Raw genomic sequence first — 12,522 nt, forward strand, 5'->3', positions numbered from 1 at the left:
ATTCATTTTATTTTAATGAAATTATTCATATGATTTTTTCATTTAAAGTTAAAAACCTTTTATATATCAGGTAGACATCCAATTTAAGTTCACATACAAGGTTTATGCTGAAGGTATGGGAAACACTACAATGTAGTTTCATCCATATTGTTAAACCATAAAAACTTAGTCCAGTTCCTCAATCAGAACAGTCTTTCTAGTTTCTGCTGTCTTGGAGAAGTCTCCTGACTCTGGTTGACTGATAAAGGCAGAGCTCTGCTGATTGACTGAGGTTCTTTTAGTGGAGACACTAATAAGCAGCTGTGATTGGTCAGGGGCCACAGCGTCTGACTCAGGCCAGTGATACAAACTTGTAACAGCTTCTGATTCTGATTCATCGCCAGAGATTACCTGAATCTTTGGATGGATGACACTCTGAAAAATGTAACATTTAAAAAATGTAAATCTCCACAAATTTCCACCTCAATTGACACCTCAATTTTTCTGTGGAAATTAGATGCTAATTATATATTTGCTCTCTCATCAAGTGTTATTTTAACATCACTGACAATGAATATAGTTTTTTATTGTATGTTTTTTGAATACTTATTTCAAGTATTTTTTATTTGATCTTACCTGTAATGTTGATGGGAGTATAAGGCTATTTTCTTCATCTTCAAGGTCTGGAAGATCCTTGGGAGAAGAAGAAAATATTGTTTACAGTTAAATACTTTAGAAAGTTATAATGAAGTGATCAATGATGTAAGGACTCACATCAATTGTTAATCCTGGTCTCTCTGACAGGGTGATAGTCTCTATTTCATCCTCAGAGATCAGTTCAGTGATGAGAGCACCAGGACCTGCGACTGATACGCTGTGATGAGACTGTGAAGGTTTTGTGCCTTGGAATTGAGCTAGAATTTTCTGGCACTGCTCCTCTTTAGTCTTCAATCCCAAAGTTGCTGATTGTCCATTCTGTTCCTGGTCAAATGATGAATGGAGAATCTGTTCTAAACCAGCTTGCTCGGGTTTTGACTGGTTGAAATGATTTTGATCAGACGTTGTTTGGATAATCCGTTCCTCATCAGATGGAAACTGGCAATTGTGGTGTGTCTCTGATGATGAGTGATTAGTTTGTTCCTGTGCTGTTTTTAATGTGTCAATTTCTGCAGGTGACATTTCTGGTGTTTCGTTTTGAGGGCTCTGATCTTCAATAACAGAAACTGGAGGCTCTATGATTTCTAAGGGGAAAACTTTTATTAGTAAGCTTTTATTGTTGCTGTTTGTCTGAAAGAAGACTAGAAAATATGAGTGTGTATACAGTGTCGTTCAAAGGTTTGGAGTTGGGTTAGTCTCCTATGCTCACTTATGGTTATTAATTTAAACATTTTAAACATTTAAATTATTTAAAATAACTTTATTGTTTTTACTCTGATGGCAAAGCTGATTTACTCCAGTCTATGGTGCTCAAATAACACTTCTTTTTATTATCAAGGTTGTAAAAAGCTGGTTAATATTTTTATTGAAACTAGTCCTTTTTTTAGGATTCTTTGATGGATAGAAAGTACAAAAGAACAGAATCTATTTGAAATAGAAATCTTTTTTAACAATGTTAAAGTTTTTATTGTTACTTTTCATCAATTGAATGCATCCTTGCTGAATAAAAGTATTCAAAAATAAAACTCTTACTGACCCCAAACTTTTTAATGACAGTGTATAAGTAAACAGATTGTGTGTTTACCTTTCTCCAAAAGCTCTCGAGCCTCCCGCCGTTTCAGTGCGTTCTCTTTGAGAGCAGTCATTGCATCCAAATCTTTCTGGATCTTCTTTCTTTCTCTCGTTTGCCACATTTCCCTTTCTTTTCTTTCACCTTCCAGACCACCAGCTGCCCATGCCTCTGCACATGCTCTGTGAATCAAAGCAAACTTCAATAATTATATAAAAGTTTCAACCATAGACTCTAAATAGTAACACAGACTAGTTTGTGGGGTCTATTCATCTCCAAACTGACAATGCTAGTTGTCACACAATTAATGCTATAGCACTTCAGCACAGAAAGCATTGCTGCTAACCTTTCTTTTGGAAACACAGGCCGGTCATCTAGATAGGTCAGCTGCTTTAGATGCAAAATCAGGGTCTTCCTGTAGTTTTGGATATTTTTGATGACCTCATTACCCATTAGATTTAATACCCGCTGGCAAATTTAAACAAATATGAATTAACACCTAGCAATTCAGTCCACAGCTAGAAGTAAGCATATCTGATCATGTATATGACGTAAGAGATACACTGTTTTTACCAAGTCAGGCATTCTCTCTAGAACACTGATGAGAGCTGGATCTCTGATGCGGTTGTGAGACAGATCAAGAACACTGATGGATGGACAGCGTGACAGCTCCTCCATGTCACACACATTCTCCAGTGCGTTATGGGAAATCTGCAGCGTGGACAGCTCAGTCAAGCAGGCTGAAAAGCAAAAGGTGAATTTTATGAATGACTTTAAGGTATATTAAAGGGTTAGTTCGCTTAGAAATGTAATTTCTGTCATTAATTACTTACTCTCATGTCATTCCAAACCCTTAAGACGTTTTTTCATCTTTGGAACACAAATGAAGATATTTTTGATAAAATCCTGCTTTCTGACCCCCCATAGATAGTAAAATTAATAATAACCCTTTCAGTGCCCAGAAAGGTAATAAAGACATTGTTAAAATAGTCTGTGACATGTGACTACACTGGTTCAACCTTAATTTTATGAAGCACCAATAATACTTTTTGTGCACAGAAAAAAACGATTTCTTCTCTTCTGTGTCAAACTCATTGTAAACACAGTATAGCACTTAAAGGTTCCACGTCAGAACAGCGGCTCATTATTGCCGGCTCTTGTGTTAGCATCACACATATGCATCATGGTGCTCACGTGAACCGCATCCGAGTATTCTCAAAAAGTATTCTTGTCACTTCATAAAATTAAGGTTGAACCACTGTAGTCACATGGACCATTTTAACAATATCTTTACTTTACAGTTTCTGGGCCTTGAAAGTGGTGATTACATTGCAGTCTATGTGGGGTCAAGAAAGCTCTCTGATTTCATCAAAAATATCTTTATCTGAGTTCCGAATATGAATGAAAGTCTTACAGGTTTGGCATGACAGTGAGTAATTAATGACAGAAATGTCCTTTTAGGTTGAACTAACCCTTTAAGGAACAGCAAACAAACAATACATTTTTGTTGTTGCCATGTTTACTTTTCTGTGCAAGCACTCACATATGTTCTCAATGACCTTGATATAATTGTTAGAGACATTGAGCGTGCAAAGCTTGCTGAGTGGTTCCAGGTTTTCCAAAGTATGGATGAGGTTCTGTTGGAGGAACAGACAGCGAAGCTCTGTCTGATTTTCTAGATTCTCAATCTTCCAAATGCCATTACACTGCAGCCATAGAGAGCGCAGGCCAGTATATTCCTCCATACCCTCAATACAAGAAAAACCTACAATGCAGAATTGAAAACTTTGTATAAAGAGCTGGGGGAAAAAACTAACATAAAGATGCAACATTAAAGGAGTCTCTTCTGCATAAGCAATTTCAAACCTTTAAAGTGAAGATAAAGAGTGTCATTCAGCCTTGGCGTCAGGTACAGTTTGTTTTTCTTGCAGTGTTCCCTTAAAAACTCTTTGGTAATTCTGGGAAGATAAAAGAAAAATCATTCAGTATTTTGTTCTAAGCAAATATTGAATAGGTGTTACAAAAATGTGCACTTCACTACCTGGGACCTGAATACATTGTTCGGCTCTCTGACGCTTTGGTTTCTATTGTATCACTGTTAACCTTTGTCCCATCAGCAGCTGCACTCTGAGACTCCTGACCTTTGAAAATAATTGGGACCCACTTTATATTAGGTGGCCTTAAGTACAATGTAGTAACATTTTAATTAATCATTTGATACAATGCATTTATTGTGTACATACATGTTTTTACATTGTACGTACATTTTAAAAAATACCAGCATGTAATTACGTCTGTAATTTATTTCTGTAGTTACATTTGTAATTACACAGTTGGCACTTCCCTTACACCTAACCCTACCCTTAAACTGACACACACCACCACACCTGTCCCTAACTCTACCCCTTTCCCACCTCAATATCAGTAAAGGTGTTTTGCAATACAATTTGAACACAGTAAGTACATTGTACTTATTTTTTGATGTAAGTACATAGTACTTAAGGCCACCTAATATAAAGTGGGGCCAATAATTGTATTACTGTTAGACATTTTTAATGAAAGGTACAACATAGGGCTACTGTTTTTTCTGTTTTTTTTATTCTATTTCAACAAATTCATTGTCAACCAAATGTTGGTTTGTGTGACAATTTTCAACATTTTAAGGTATTATGGTTAAATATATTTTTCTCTGCTAAAAATGTTAACTAAAAATAGCTAATTAGTTAAGATGCAATCAACAATCAAAAAAGGGGGCCAATTGGGTGTCAAACTACTAACGTTATTCATTCTAGGTTAAGCTTATTAAAAAAAATAATGTCTCACAACAAAACAATGGGTTTGTTAATCTAATGATTTAAAAGGTTGTTGTGAACTTGTGACACACGGCGACGTTACAGTATTCGCGTCAAGGACATGACACGATACACTATTGCACTATATTATTCCAAAAGGATTGAATGGATAGGCTTTTGTTGTTGTTGTTTGATAAGTCTGTTATTTTGATGACGGTCGTTGAATGTACGTTAACTGTTAGACATTAAATAAGAAGGTCACGTTAATTTAACGTAAATTAACATTACCTGGAGCGAAAGACACAACTCCTTCATCACTTGTGTCTTTTTCTTCAGATTCAACCTTTGTTCCTTCCTCCGCGTTAAGTGTGGTTGATAGTTCCATTTTTGTCCACAGTTCGCAATGATAAAACAATATTTAAACCAAAGTTAAAGAAATACGTGAACGTACGTTTCCACCGAACAACTGTAAACTTACGGTAGTGTGCTGCTAAGTTTGCATGGTTTCCATAGAGACCGCGTCCGCGACACCCACTCTTGCTGCGTCCCAATTCGCCTACTTATACTACGTCCTAAAAGTATGTACTCTTTTTGTGAAGAAAAAGTATATACTTTTGAGTGTGTAGCAGAAAAGTATGCAAGCTTCGGGACATACTACTTCGCCATCTTTAACGGACTCTGTCGCTTCGTTACGTGCATCCCGTCACCGTTTATCTGCCCTGTCAATCATCGTCAGATTCATCACAGTTCATATCCTCCACATTCAGATTAATCTCCTGCCGTATCGGAGAGAAATGGAGCCGCTCGTTGATCTGCCATTTGTGGGTCTTTAATGCAGAGACTCTCCTCATGTATTTACAGTGTGATGCATTTAAAAGTTAATGGCCAAACGTGTCATTTCAAAAGTTCTCAATGCTGCTGCGGGTGAAATATAATGTGACAACACTGAATAAATATATTTTTGTCAGGTTAAATATTGATAGTTGGTCACTCAAACCCCTTTATCTAAACCTCTCTACTTAACCGTCGAACTCGCACATCCGTCATGTTTGTAGTTTTTTTTAACGCTTTTTATCCGCGTTTGTAGTTCTAATCGAATCCTCGTCCAACTCGCAATGGGTTGTGGGCAATATCAGCCGTTAAAATTTCCCCAGACGTTCAAAAACTGAGAAAGAAGAGAAAAAGACAGGAAAATGAGAATTTACCAAACATTGATCTTAAAGAAAGTTAAGGGGGTCGCACACCGGACGCGGAGCTCGGCGGCGCTCGGCGGCGCGCCACGTCTTTAAAATTCGAACACATTGTTTTCAATGAGTGTACGCACACCGGTGGCGGCATTCGGCGCCTGTCCGCGGCGACTCAGGAAGTTGTTCTGAAGGGGGTCGCACACCGGACGCGGAGCTCGGCGGCGCTCGGCGGCGCGCCACGCAGCGTCTCAGGTATCGCACACCGGACGCGCACATTTTAAAAGGCTAAGTTTATTATACATTTCCCCAAAATATGTTTAGACTTTATTCAAGCTGTTGAACTCAGAATGTAAAACAAATGTGTCTTGTAGCAAAGGTTGAAATCAGTATACCTTAACGATAATATACTTTTAATATAAAGCCTTGAAATGGCGCTCTGTGGCGCGGCAGGATTTAGAACAACTTCCTGAGTCGCCGCGGACAGGCGCCGAATGCCGCCACCGGTGTGCGTACACTCATTGAAAACAATGTGTTCGAATTTTAAAGACGTGGCGCGCCGCCGAGCGCCGCCGAGCTCCGCGTCCGGTGTGCGACCCCCTTGATCCTGCCGCGCCACAGAGCGCCATTTCAAGGCTTTATATTAAAAGTATATTATCCTTAAGGTATACTGATTTCAACCTTTGCTACAAGACACATTTGTTTTACATTCTGAGTTCAACAGCTTGAATAAAGTCTAAACATATTTTGGGGAACTGTATAATAAACGTAGCCTTTTAAAATGTGCGCGTCTGGTGTGCGATACCTGAGACGCTGCGTGGCGCGCCGGCGAGCGCCGCCGAGCTCCGCGTCCGGTGTGCGACCCCCTTTAGAGTGCCCATCGATCCATACTGTGAATTCGGACCGGAAATAGTAAACCATCCGGGAATCTTTGGAATACTCTTTTCAACATACTACGATTTGGGACATACTAATTCTATTTTCGAATACTATTTAGGATGGATAGTATGCGAATTGGGACGCAGGGTCTGTGTGCTCGACTGCTCGTGGTGCAACCAATCTTCCGTTGGCAGGTGGCAGCCAGCTACTAATCCTACAGAAATCATATTTACCTCTGCTGGTACTTAAGTAGGCTACTTAGGTATTTAAGTATTTTACCACATCCAGAGCAGAGAGGGGAAATTATTCAGTGGAAAATATTGTAAGCCTACTTCAATTTTATGCAGGGTATGAGCGGGGCAAAACCTAACTCGGGGTTAACAAGCAAGTGCTGCGTCCCTATTCGCCTATACTACGACCTACAAGTATGTACTTTTTTTGTGAAAAAAAAGTACATACTTTTGAGTGTGTAGCAGAAAAGTATGCAAGCTTTGGGACTACTTCGTCATCTTTAACGGACTCTAGTTATCCATCACCGTTGGCGTTTAAAGCATAGACAGTAAAAGAAATGGACGGAGGGATCCCATTGCTTTATACGGCGTTAAGTGATGTCAGTATAGGAGCACTCACTTCCTGATGGCTGAGCGAACTGCGCAGGCTCAGACTGAGCTTGACGACGTAGATGTGACGTGAGCCTCCTGTCTGACAGCTGTAGGTCTTCTAGTAGATGTGGAAAGTGAAAGCTGAATCACGTTGTTTAAATATTTTCTCCCGTTGCTTTTGGCTCACTACGGGCTTCTCCCCATTCTTCTCCCTTGACTTTATCAGACTTTATGTCTCCACGTCCCCCCGACTGTCTCATAGACAGTAGAAGATTGCCTGCGAGCGTCTCCTCAGGTCTATACGGTAATTTCTCAACTGTGCGACAGAGTCGCGTTGGTTATGACGCAATAGTTAGCCTATTTTTACAAAAACAGCTTCTACAGGGCGATAGTGTAAGATACAAGGTAACGGAGCCTTTTATGCATTGTCGTGTTTCTTTAGAAATAAACAATGGACAAATGGAGTCTTTAAACGCCTCTGATGTAAAGTTATTCACTGTCAAAGTGACTCAAAAATGAATGGGAGTCAATGGGATGCTAACAGCAGGTGATGGCTTGGTTAGCAATGGCAGCCCCTAGGGGTGGAACGCTTTCCGAGCGCTATATTACCCCCTTGGTTTAAAGTGCTCATCAATCACTTTTACTGTCTATGGTCAATCATCGTCAGATTCGTCACATTTAAAATCCTCCACATTCAGTTTCATTTCCTACCGTATCAGAGAGAAAATAGTATCACGTTGATTTGCCAACATGGGTCTTTAATGCAGACCCTCGTGTGTTTGCAGTTTTGATGCATTTAAAAGTTAATGGCCGAACGGATCATTACAAAAGTGCACAGTAGGCTACTGCTGCAGATGCATTATAATGGGGATAACACTGAATAAATATTTTTTTGTCAGGTTAAATACTGATAATTAATCACCCAAACCCCTTTATATAAACCTACTTAAATGGGCTATTAATAGACAATTTAATTCACTGCATCCACAGTATCCAGTACCGGTATTCTAGCTTGATAGTGAGTACTAAAGGACATCTTAGGGTGTACTCACACTAGTCAGTTTGAACCGTGACCGAGTGCGTTTGACCACCAAAGCGCGGTTCGTTTGACTAGTGTGAGTGCTCCGAACCGTGCCCGGGCGCGGCTCGATTAGCCGGCCCTGGCCCGCTTGGAAGAGGTGGGCCAGAGCACGGATCAGTTGGACTCAGGCGCGGTTCGCATGCAGTGTGAGCGCTAACCGTGCTGGAGTCCGTAATCAAAGCTGCAAAGTCCTTGCTGCACTTCAGCTGGTACCTTGCAAACCTCATAATACGAGCAGCACGATTACGTGAACATTTTCGCGCCACTAAGGCGACACATCTGTTTAACAACAGGCTGTGAGAGGGCTGTGGACCACCGTGGACCAAACGGCACAAAATTATCCACAAAGAAAACAGAGCGATGTACTTCATTGTGTTCAGAGAGCGTCGCTCTTCCTGTTTATCCCGAAACCGTTGCACCATAATGACGTAAGCGTGCTCTGACACGAATGCTGAAACCCGAAACCGTCGCACCATAATGACGTAAGCGTGCTCTGACACGAATGCTGAAACCCGAAACCGTCGCACCATAATGACGTAAGCGTGCTCCGGCACGAATGCTGAAACCCTCCTATGTGAGTGCAGGCCAGCGGGGGAGTGGGGAAGGGGGACAATCGTACTCGGGCCCGGTTCATGGCAACCGTGCCTAGTGTGAGTACACCCTTATTTGTTTATATTCATACTGATAAAGTTCGATTTTTTATTACATGTGATTCTGACATGATGTCACTACATGCACACTGCTCGTATGAGGTAAATAAAGCGTCTTCCAGCTGAGCGGCAGGTTGAGAGCGTTCATCTATTTTGGGGGCGTGGCTTTGGAAAGAGCCCAGAAGGGAGAAGGTGGAGTGAATGGAAATAATGAGCTGTCTTTAAAACAGTTGTGAGAGGTCTACAGACACTCAATTTTTATACTATCTTTTTCACAGTACTTACATTGTAATTATGTATGAATAAATAAATAAAGTTTAAACAAATTTGGGATTTTTTTTTTTAACCAATTCCTACATACCCTACCTTCAAATAAATGGGGGGGGGGGGGGGGGGGGGGGTTGTGTCGCTCTCTCTCTGGTGTGCAAACTACACGTGCGATGTAACAAGTAAACAACGCGAGATCACGCGTGCGTCAGACCGGAGTTCTCGCGCGAGACTTGGAATTGTTATTAAAAATTATAAACTGCACAAAGTTCGCTTCAAATTGTATGTGCGCTGATTTGTGGAGAAAAAGTCAAAAAGATTATGGCGGAAGAAATTGTTGGAGAGACAGAGGGAGCCAGGATTGTGTTCTGCATAGATAGTTTGAGGTAAATATACAATTTTGTAATGTGCTGCTGCTGTGGCTGGATGTGCAAATCTTTGGCCTTTGTTTCTGTTTGATAGGATTGTAAATATATCTATTAAAATACTGAAATTCTGCTCTATAACTCTAGGCTGTCGGTGTAATTTTCAGTCAGAACGCAGTTCACACAGCAGGAGTTTGAATCGCCGACAGGTCCAGATATTTAGCATGCCAAATATCTCACCGGCGTCGGCGACTCGTCGGCGATTCTCACTGATTGCCTCTTTGATTAGTCACACTGCGTGATTGTCACCCGCGTGCACGAGCACCGATTTGCCTATGATCTCGGGCATTTGTCGGCGATTTCACAAAACCTGTCTGCGACTCAAAATCGGGGCAAAAATCGGGCAGTGTGAACTAGGCTTTAGGTTTCCTCAGAACAAATTTTTACCGGTCCAAACAGCGAACAGAGGGAGTGGCTGAGAACGATGACGTTGATGTCGAGCACTAGTTTGAGATGTAGTTCAGTAATGGCGGCGGAGAAAGATGCAAACTAAACCATTCATTGCATTGTGGCACCGCTGCCGAATTTCCAGAAGTTAAAGCCCAGAGCAATAACAGTCTTTGCTGGGGTTTGTTGGTGACCCTCCAACAGGGTAAATTCGGGAAAAGTTTGATTTTCCAGATCGCTTCGTTAGTGATGAAGGAGTTGGCTGAAGCTATTCGGACGGTAACGGTTTCTCGTGGGGTTGGAAGGTATTGCCATCATTTAAGTTACAGGGACTGTTCAGTTATTTTATTGCCGTCCGTCTCTCACCACCCGTGTAAAAATCCACGGCCGAGTTACCTAACGTTACTGCTTTTGACAAACGCAAGGTCGTGTTGATGTAATAGCTGTCTGAATCCACATCTCTGAGTTTTCAACAATATATCACTTCAAAATTCACTGTTTGTAATCATTTTTGACCACTGCAGAACACCATACGGTTGCTTTGCTGTTATTAGGATGCATTTCTAGACTTGTATTTCCTTAAAATGCTGGCAAGTATTTAGAAGAGCAATATATTTAATCACCGCCTCAAACAAATTAAAATAAAAGCACTTAAACATTTGAATTGGTCCGTTATTTATAGCAGCATTTATTATCATACCAAGCATATGACATTTTATTTACAGCATACAATGATGTTACGGACCACGTGAGCGCCGCGTTCCCGATCACAAAACTCTCCTCTCCACTGTGGCGTGAATAAATCACAATCCGAATGCACGAGTTTTAGGTTTTATCTTATAGTTTTATTACTGAGGTGGCACTTTTATTTTGTCGGATTTCCATGAGTGAAACAGGCGAAGGGCGCATGACATATGTCACGACCAAACTTTAGAGATTGGTTATGGCAGATCCAGAGTGGCTCAGGGCAGATCCAATAGTTTTAAACCTCAACAGGGTGCCCGCCTTCGCGGAAATAAACCCTTGTCAATGGAGAGTGGCCAGACTCTATGTACAAATGAAATGTATGAGAGTCTGGTAAAGCCAGGCTACAAGCACTCAGCATCTCCTCTGCTCCTCCAGAGACACAACAGCCTCTCCTCTGCTCCTCCAGTTTTTCAGCCAGTGGTCTTCTTTCAAACGGAGATTGCACGGTTTCTTTCTCGTGTGACGCCGGCGCCATTGTCAACTCGAATCTCACTGCCACCGTGCCACGTCACACGTGACCACTCCAAACTCATGTTTATTCTCCGATGGGCACAGAGGCAGAGTGCCTATCACGTCACTGATTGGTTGAATTGATCATATTTAGTGACGTTTTATAGCATATCAGCGCTCCATTGGATAGATAGTGTGGGTGGCCTTTCTCGGCGCCCAGAGCATAAAACTACACATTTATGATGTTATGCGGCACATGATGAAGCTGGCGGACAAAAAGCCTGTTTTTAGTGACACTCATAGCTTAAGGTAAATGAGTGAAACACACAAAACATATTTTTATCAAATCATGGGTCATTAATAGTGGTTCACTTCCGCGATTTAGTATTGAATTCACATTAGCAAAAAAACGTACCAGTCCAAAGTTCATATGAAAACGGATCCCAGACATAGCACCTTTTTAAGCAGACTCCGGTGTGGTTCGCAGGTGCGCACCAAGCGGAAACCTCCCGCAATTTCTCTTGAAGCCAATACGGATGTAACTTAAACTGCAATTCATGGACTGGCCACTAGAGACAGGCTCCAAAAGAGAGCAAAATCTCATTGAGCCCCATGATAAAATTCCCAACTTTACAGCATAAAAAAAACATGTTTACAGCCTGATACAAATTGTGGTTTTGTTCTATATGACTAATTTTGCCCTTCATGACAAATGATTTTTTTTTATAACTCATTTGTTTACATTATATAATGCCTTAAAATTCTGCATAATTAAAGGTGTGGCCTCTTTGATTGACAGGTGGATAGCCATTTATCTGCTGTCTGTTAGTCATCGCGTCACCTCACCTCAGCTCTGCCCACGTCCCGCCTCTTTGCCCATTTTCTGTTATCCGGGCATGACGCGCAACAGTGCGTTGTCAAAATGACAACGGCTTGTCTCTTGCCAAATCGTCTCTTCTTTGCACTTTAAAACTGCACTTTAGAATCCTATGGGTGACGTCACGGACACAACGTCCATATTTTTTTGCAGTCGAGTTCGTAATATTGAACACGCACTTTACACTCATGTCAGGGATCTCTCCTCAACCAGTGTGCAGCATCGACTTGGATGCTGCGATGGTGGACAGGAGAAAGTGTGATAGATCCAATTCAGTGAATGGGGACTATTAGGACACCATGATTGGTAAGGGCCATTTTAAGTAATTTGGCCAGGACACCGGGGTTACACCCCTACACTGTAAAAAATTATTTAGAAAAAAAAGTTACCTGGTTACCTGAGTTCATTGAAATTAAAATTTTAAGTTAATACAATTACATTTTTTTGAGATTCGACAACCTTTATTAAAAGATTAT

General features: G+C 41.0%; 1 protein-coding gene across 2 annotated transcripts; it reads right to left on the minus strand.

Annotated features, from left to right (window-relative positions):
• Positions 1–76: 76 nt before the first annotated feature.
• Positions 77–6,707, minus strand: dnaaf1 (dynein axonemal assembly factor 1). Of its 2 annotated transcripts, none has more exons than XM_067451134.1 (10): positions 6,487–6,707; positions 3,747–3,846; positions 3,572–3,663; positions 3,249–3,470; positions 2,279–2,445; positions 2,052–2,173; positions 1,721–1,887; positions 754–1,220; positions 616–672; positions 77–414 (listed from the first exon to the last, which is right to left on the minus strand). In XM_067451134.1, exons 1-10 carry the CDS (start codon positions 6,560–6,562, stop codon positions 166–168), a joined length of 1,719 nt encoding a protein of 572 aa, XP_067307235.1. In that variant the 5' UTR covers positions 6,563–6,707; the 3' UTR covers positions 77–165. The 2 variants fall into 2 exon arrangements, with proteins under 2 accessions (XP_067307235.1, XP_067307227.1); XM_067451126.1 differs by lacking the exon at positions 6,487–6,707 and adding an exon at positions 4,786–5,595.
• Positions 6,708–12,522: the final 5,815 nt, after the last annotated feature.

This window comes from Pseudorasbora parva, chromosome 1 (assembly GCF_024679245.1).
Source record: "Pseudorasbora parva isolate DD20220531a chromosome 1, ASM2467924v1, whole genome shotgun sequence".
NCBI lineage: Eukaryota > Metazoa > Chordata > Actinopteri > Cypriniformes > Gobionidae > Pseudorasbora > Pseudorasbora parva.

What these genes read in the sequence shown, in the direction of transcription:
- dnaaf1 (XM_067451126.1), bottom strand. Translation starts at nt 4,882, where the DNA reads ATGGAACTATCAACCACACTTAACGCGGAGGAAGGAACAAAGGTTGAA. An exon ending in ACAATGTATTCAGGTCCCAG is followed by an intron (nt 3,664 to 3,746) that starts GTAGTGAAGTGC and finishes TTATCTTCCCAG; the next exon opens with AATTACCAAAGAGTTTTTAA. An exon ending in CAAGGTCATTGAGAACATAT is followed by an intron (nt 2,446 to 3,248) that starts GTGAGTGCTTGC and finishes TTTGCTTTTCAG; the next exon opens with CCTGCTTGACTGAGCTGTCC.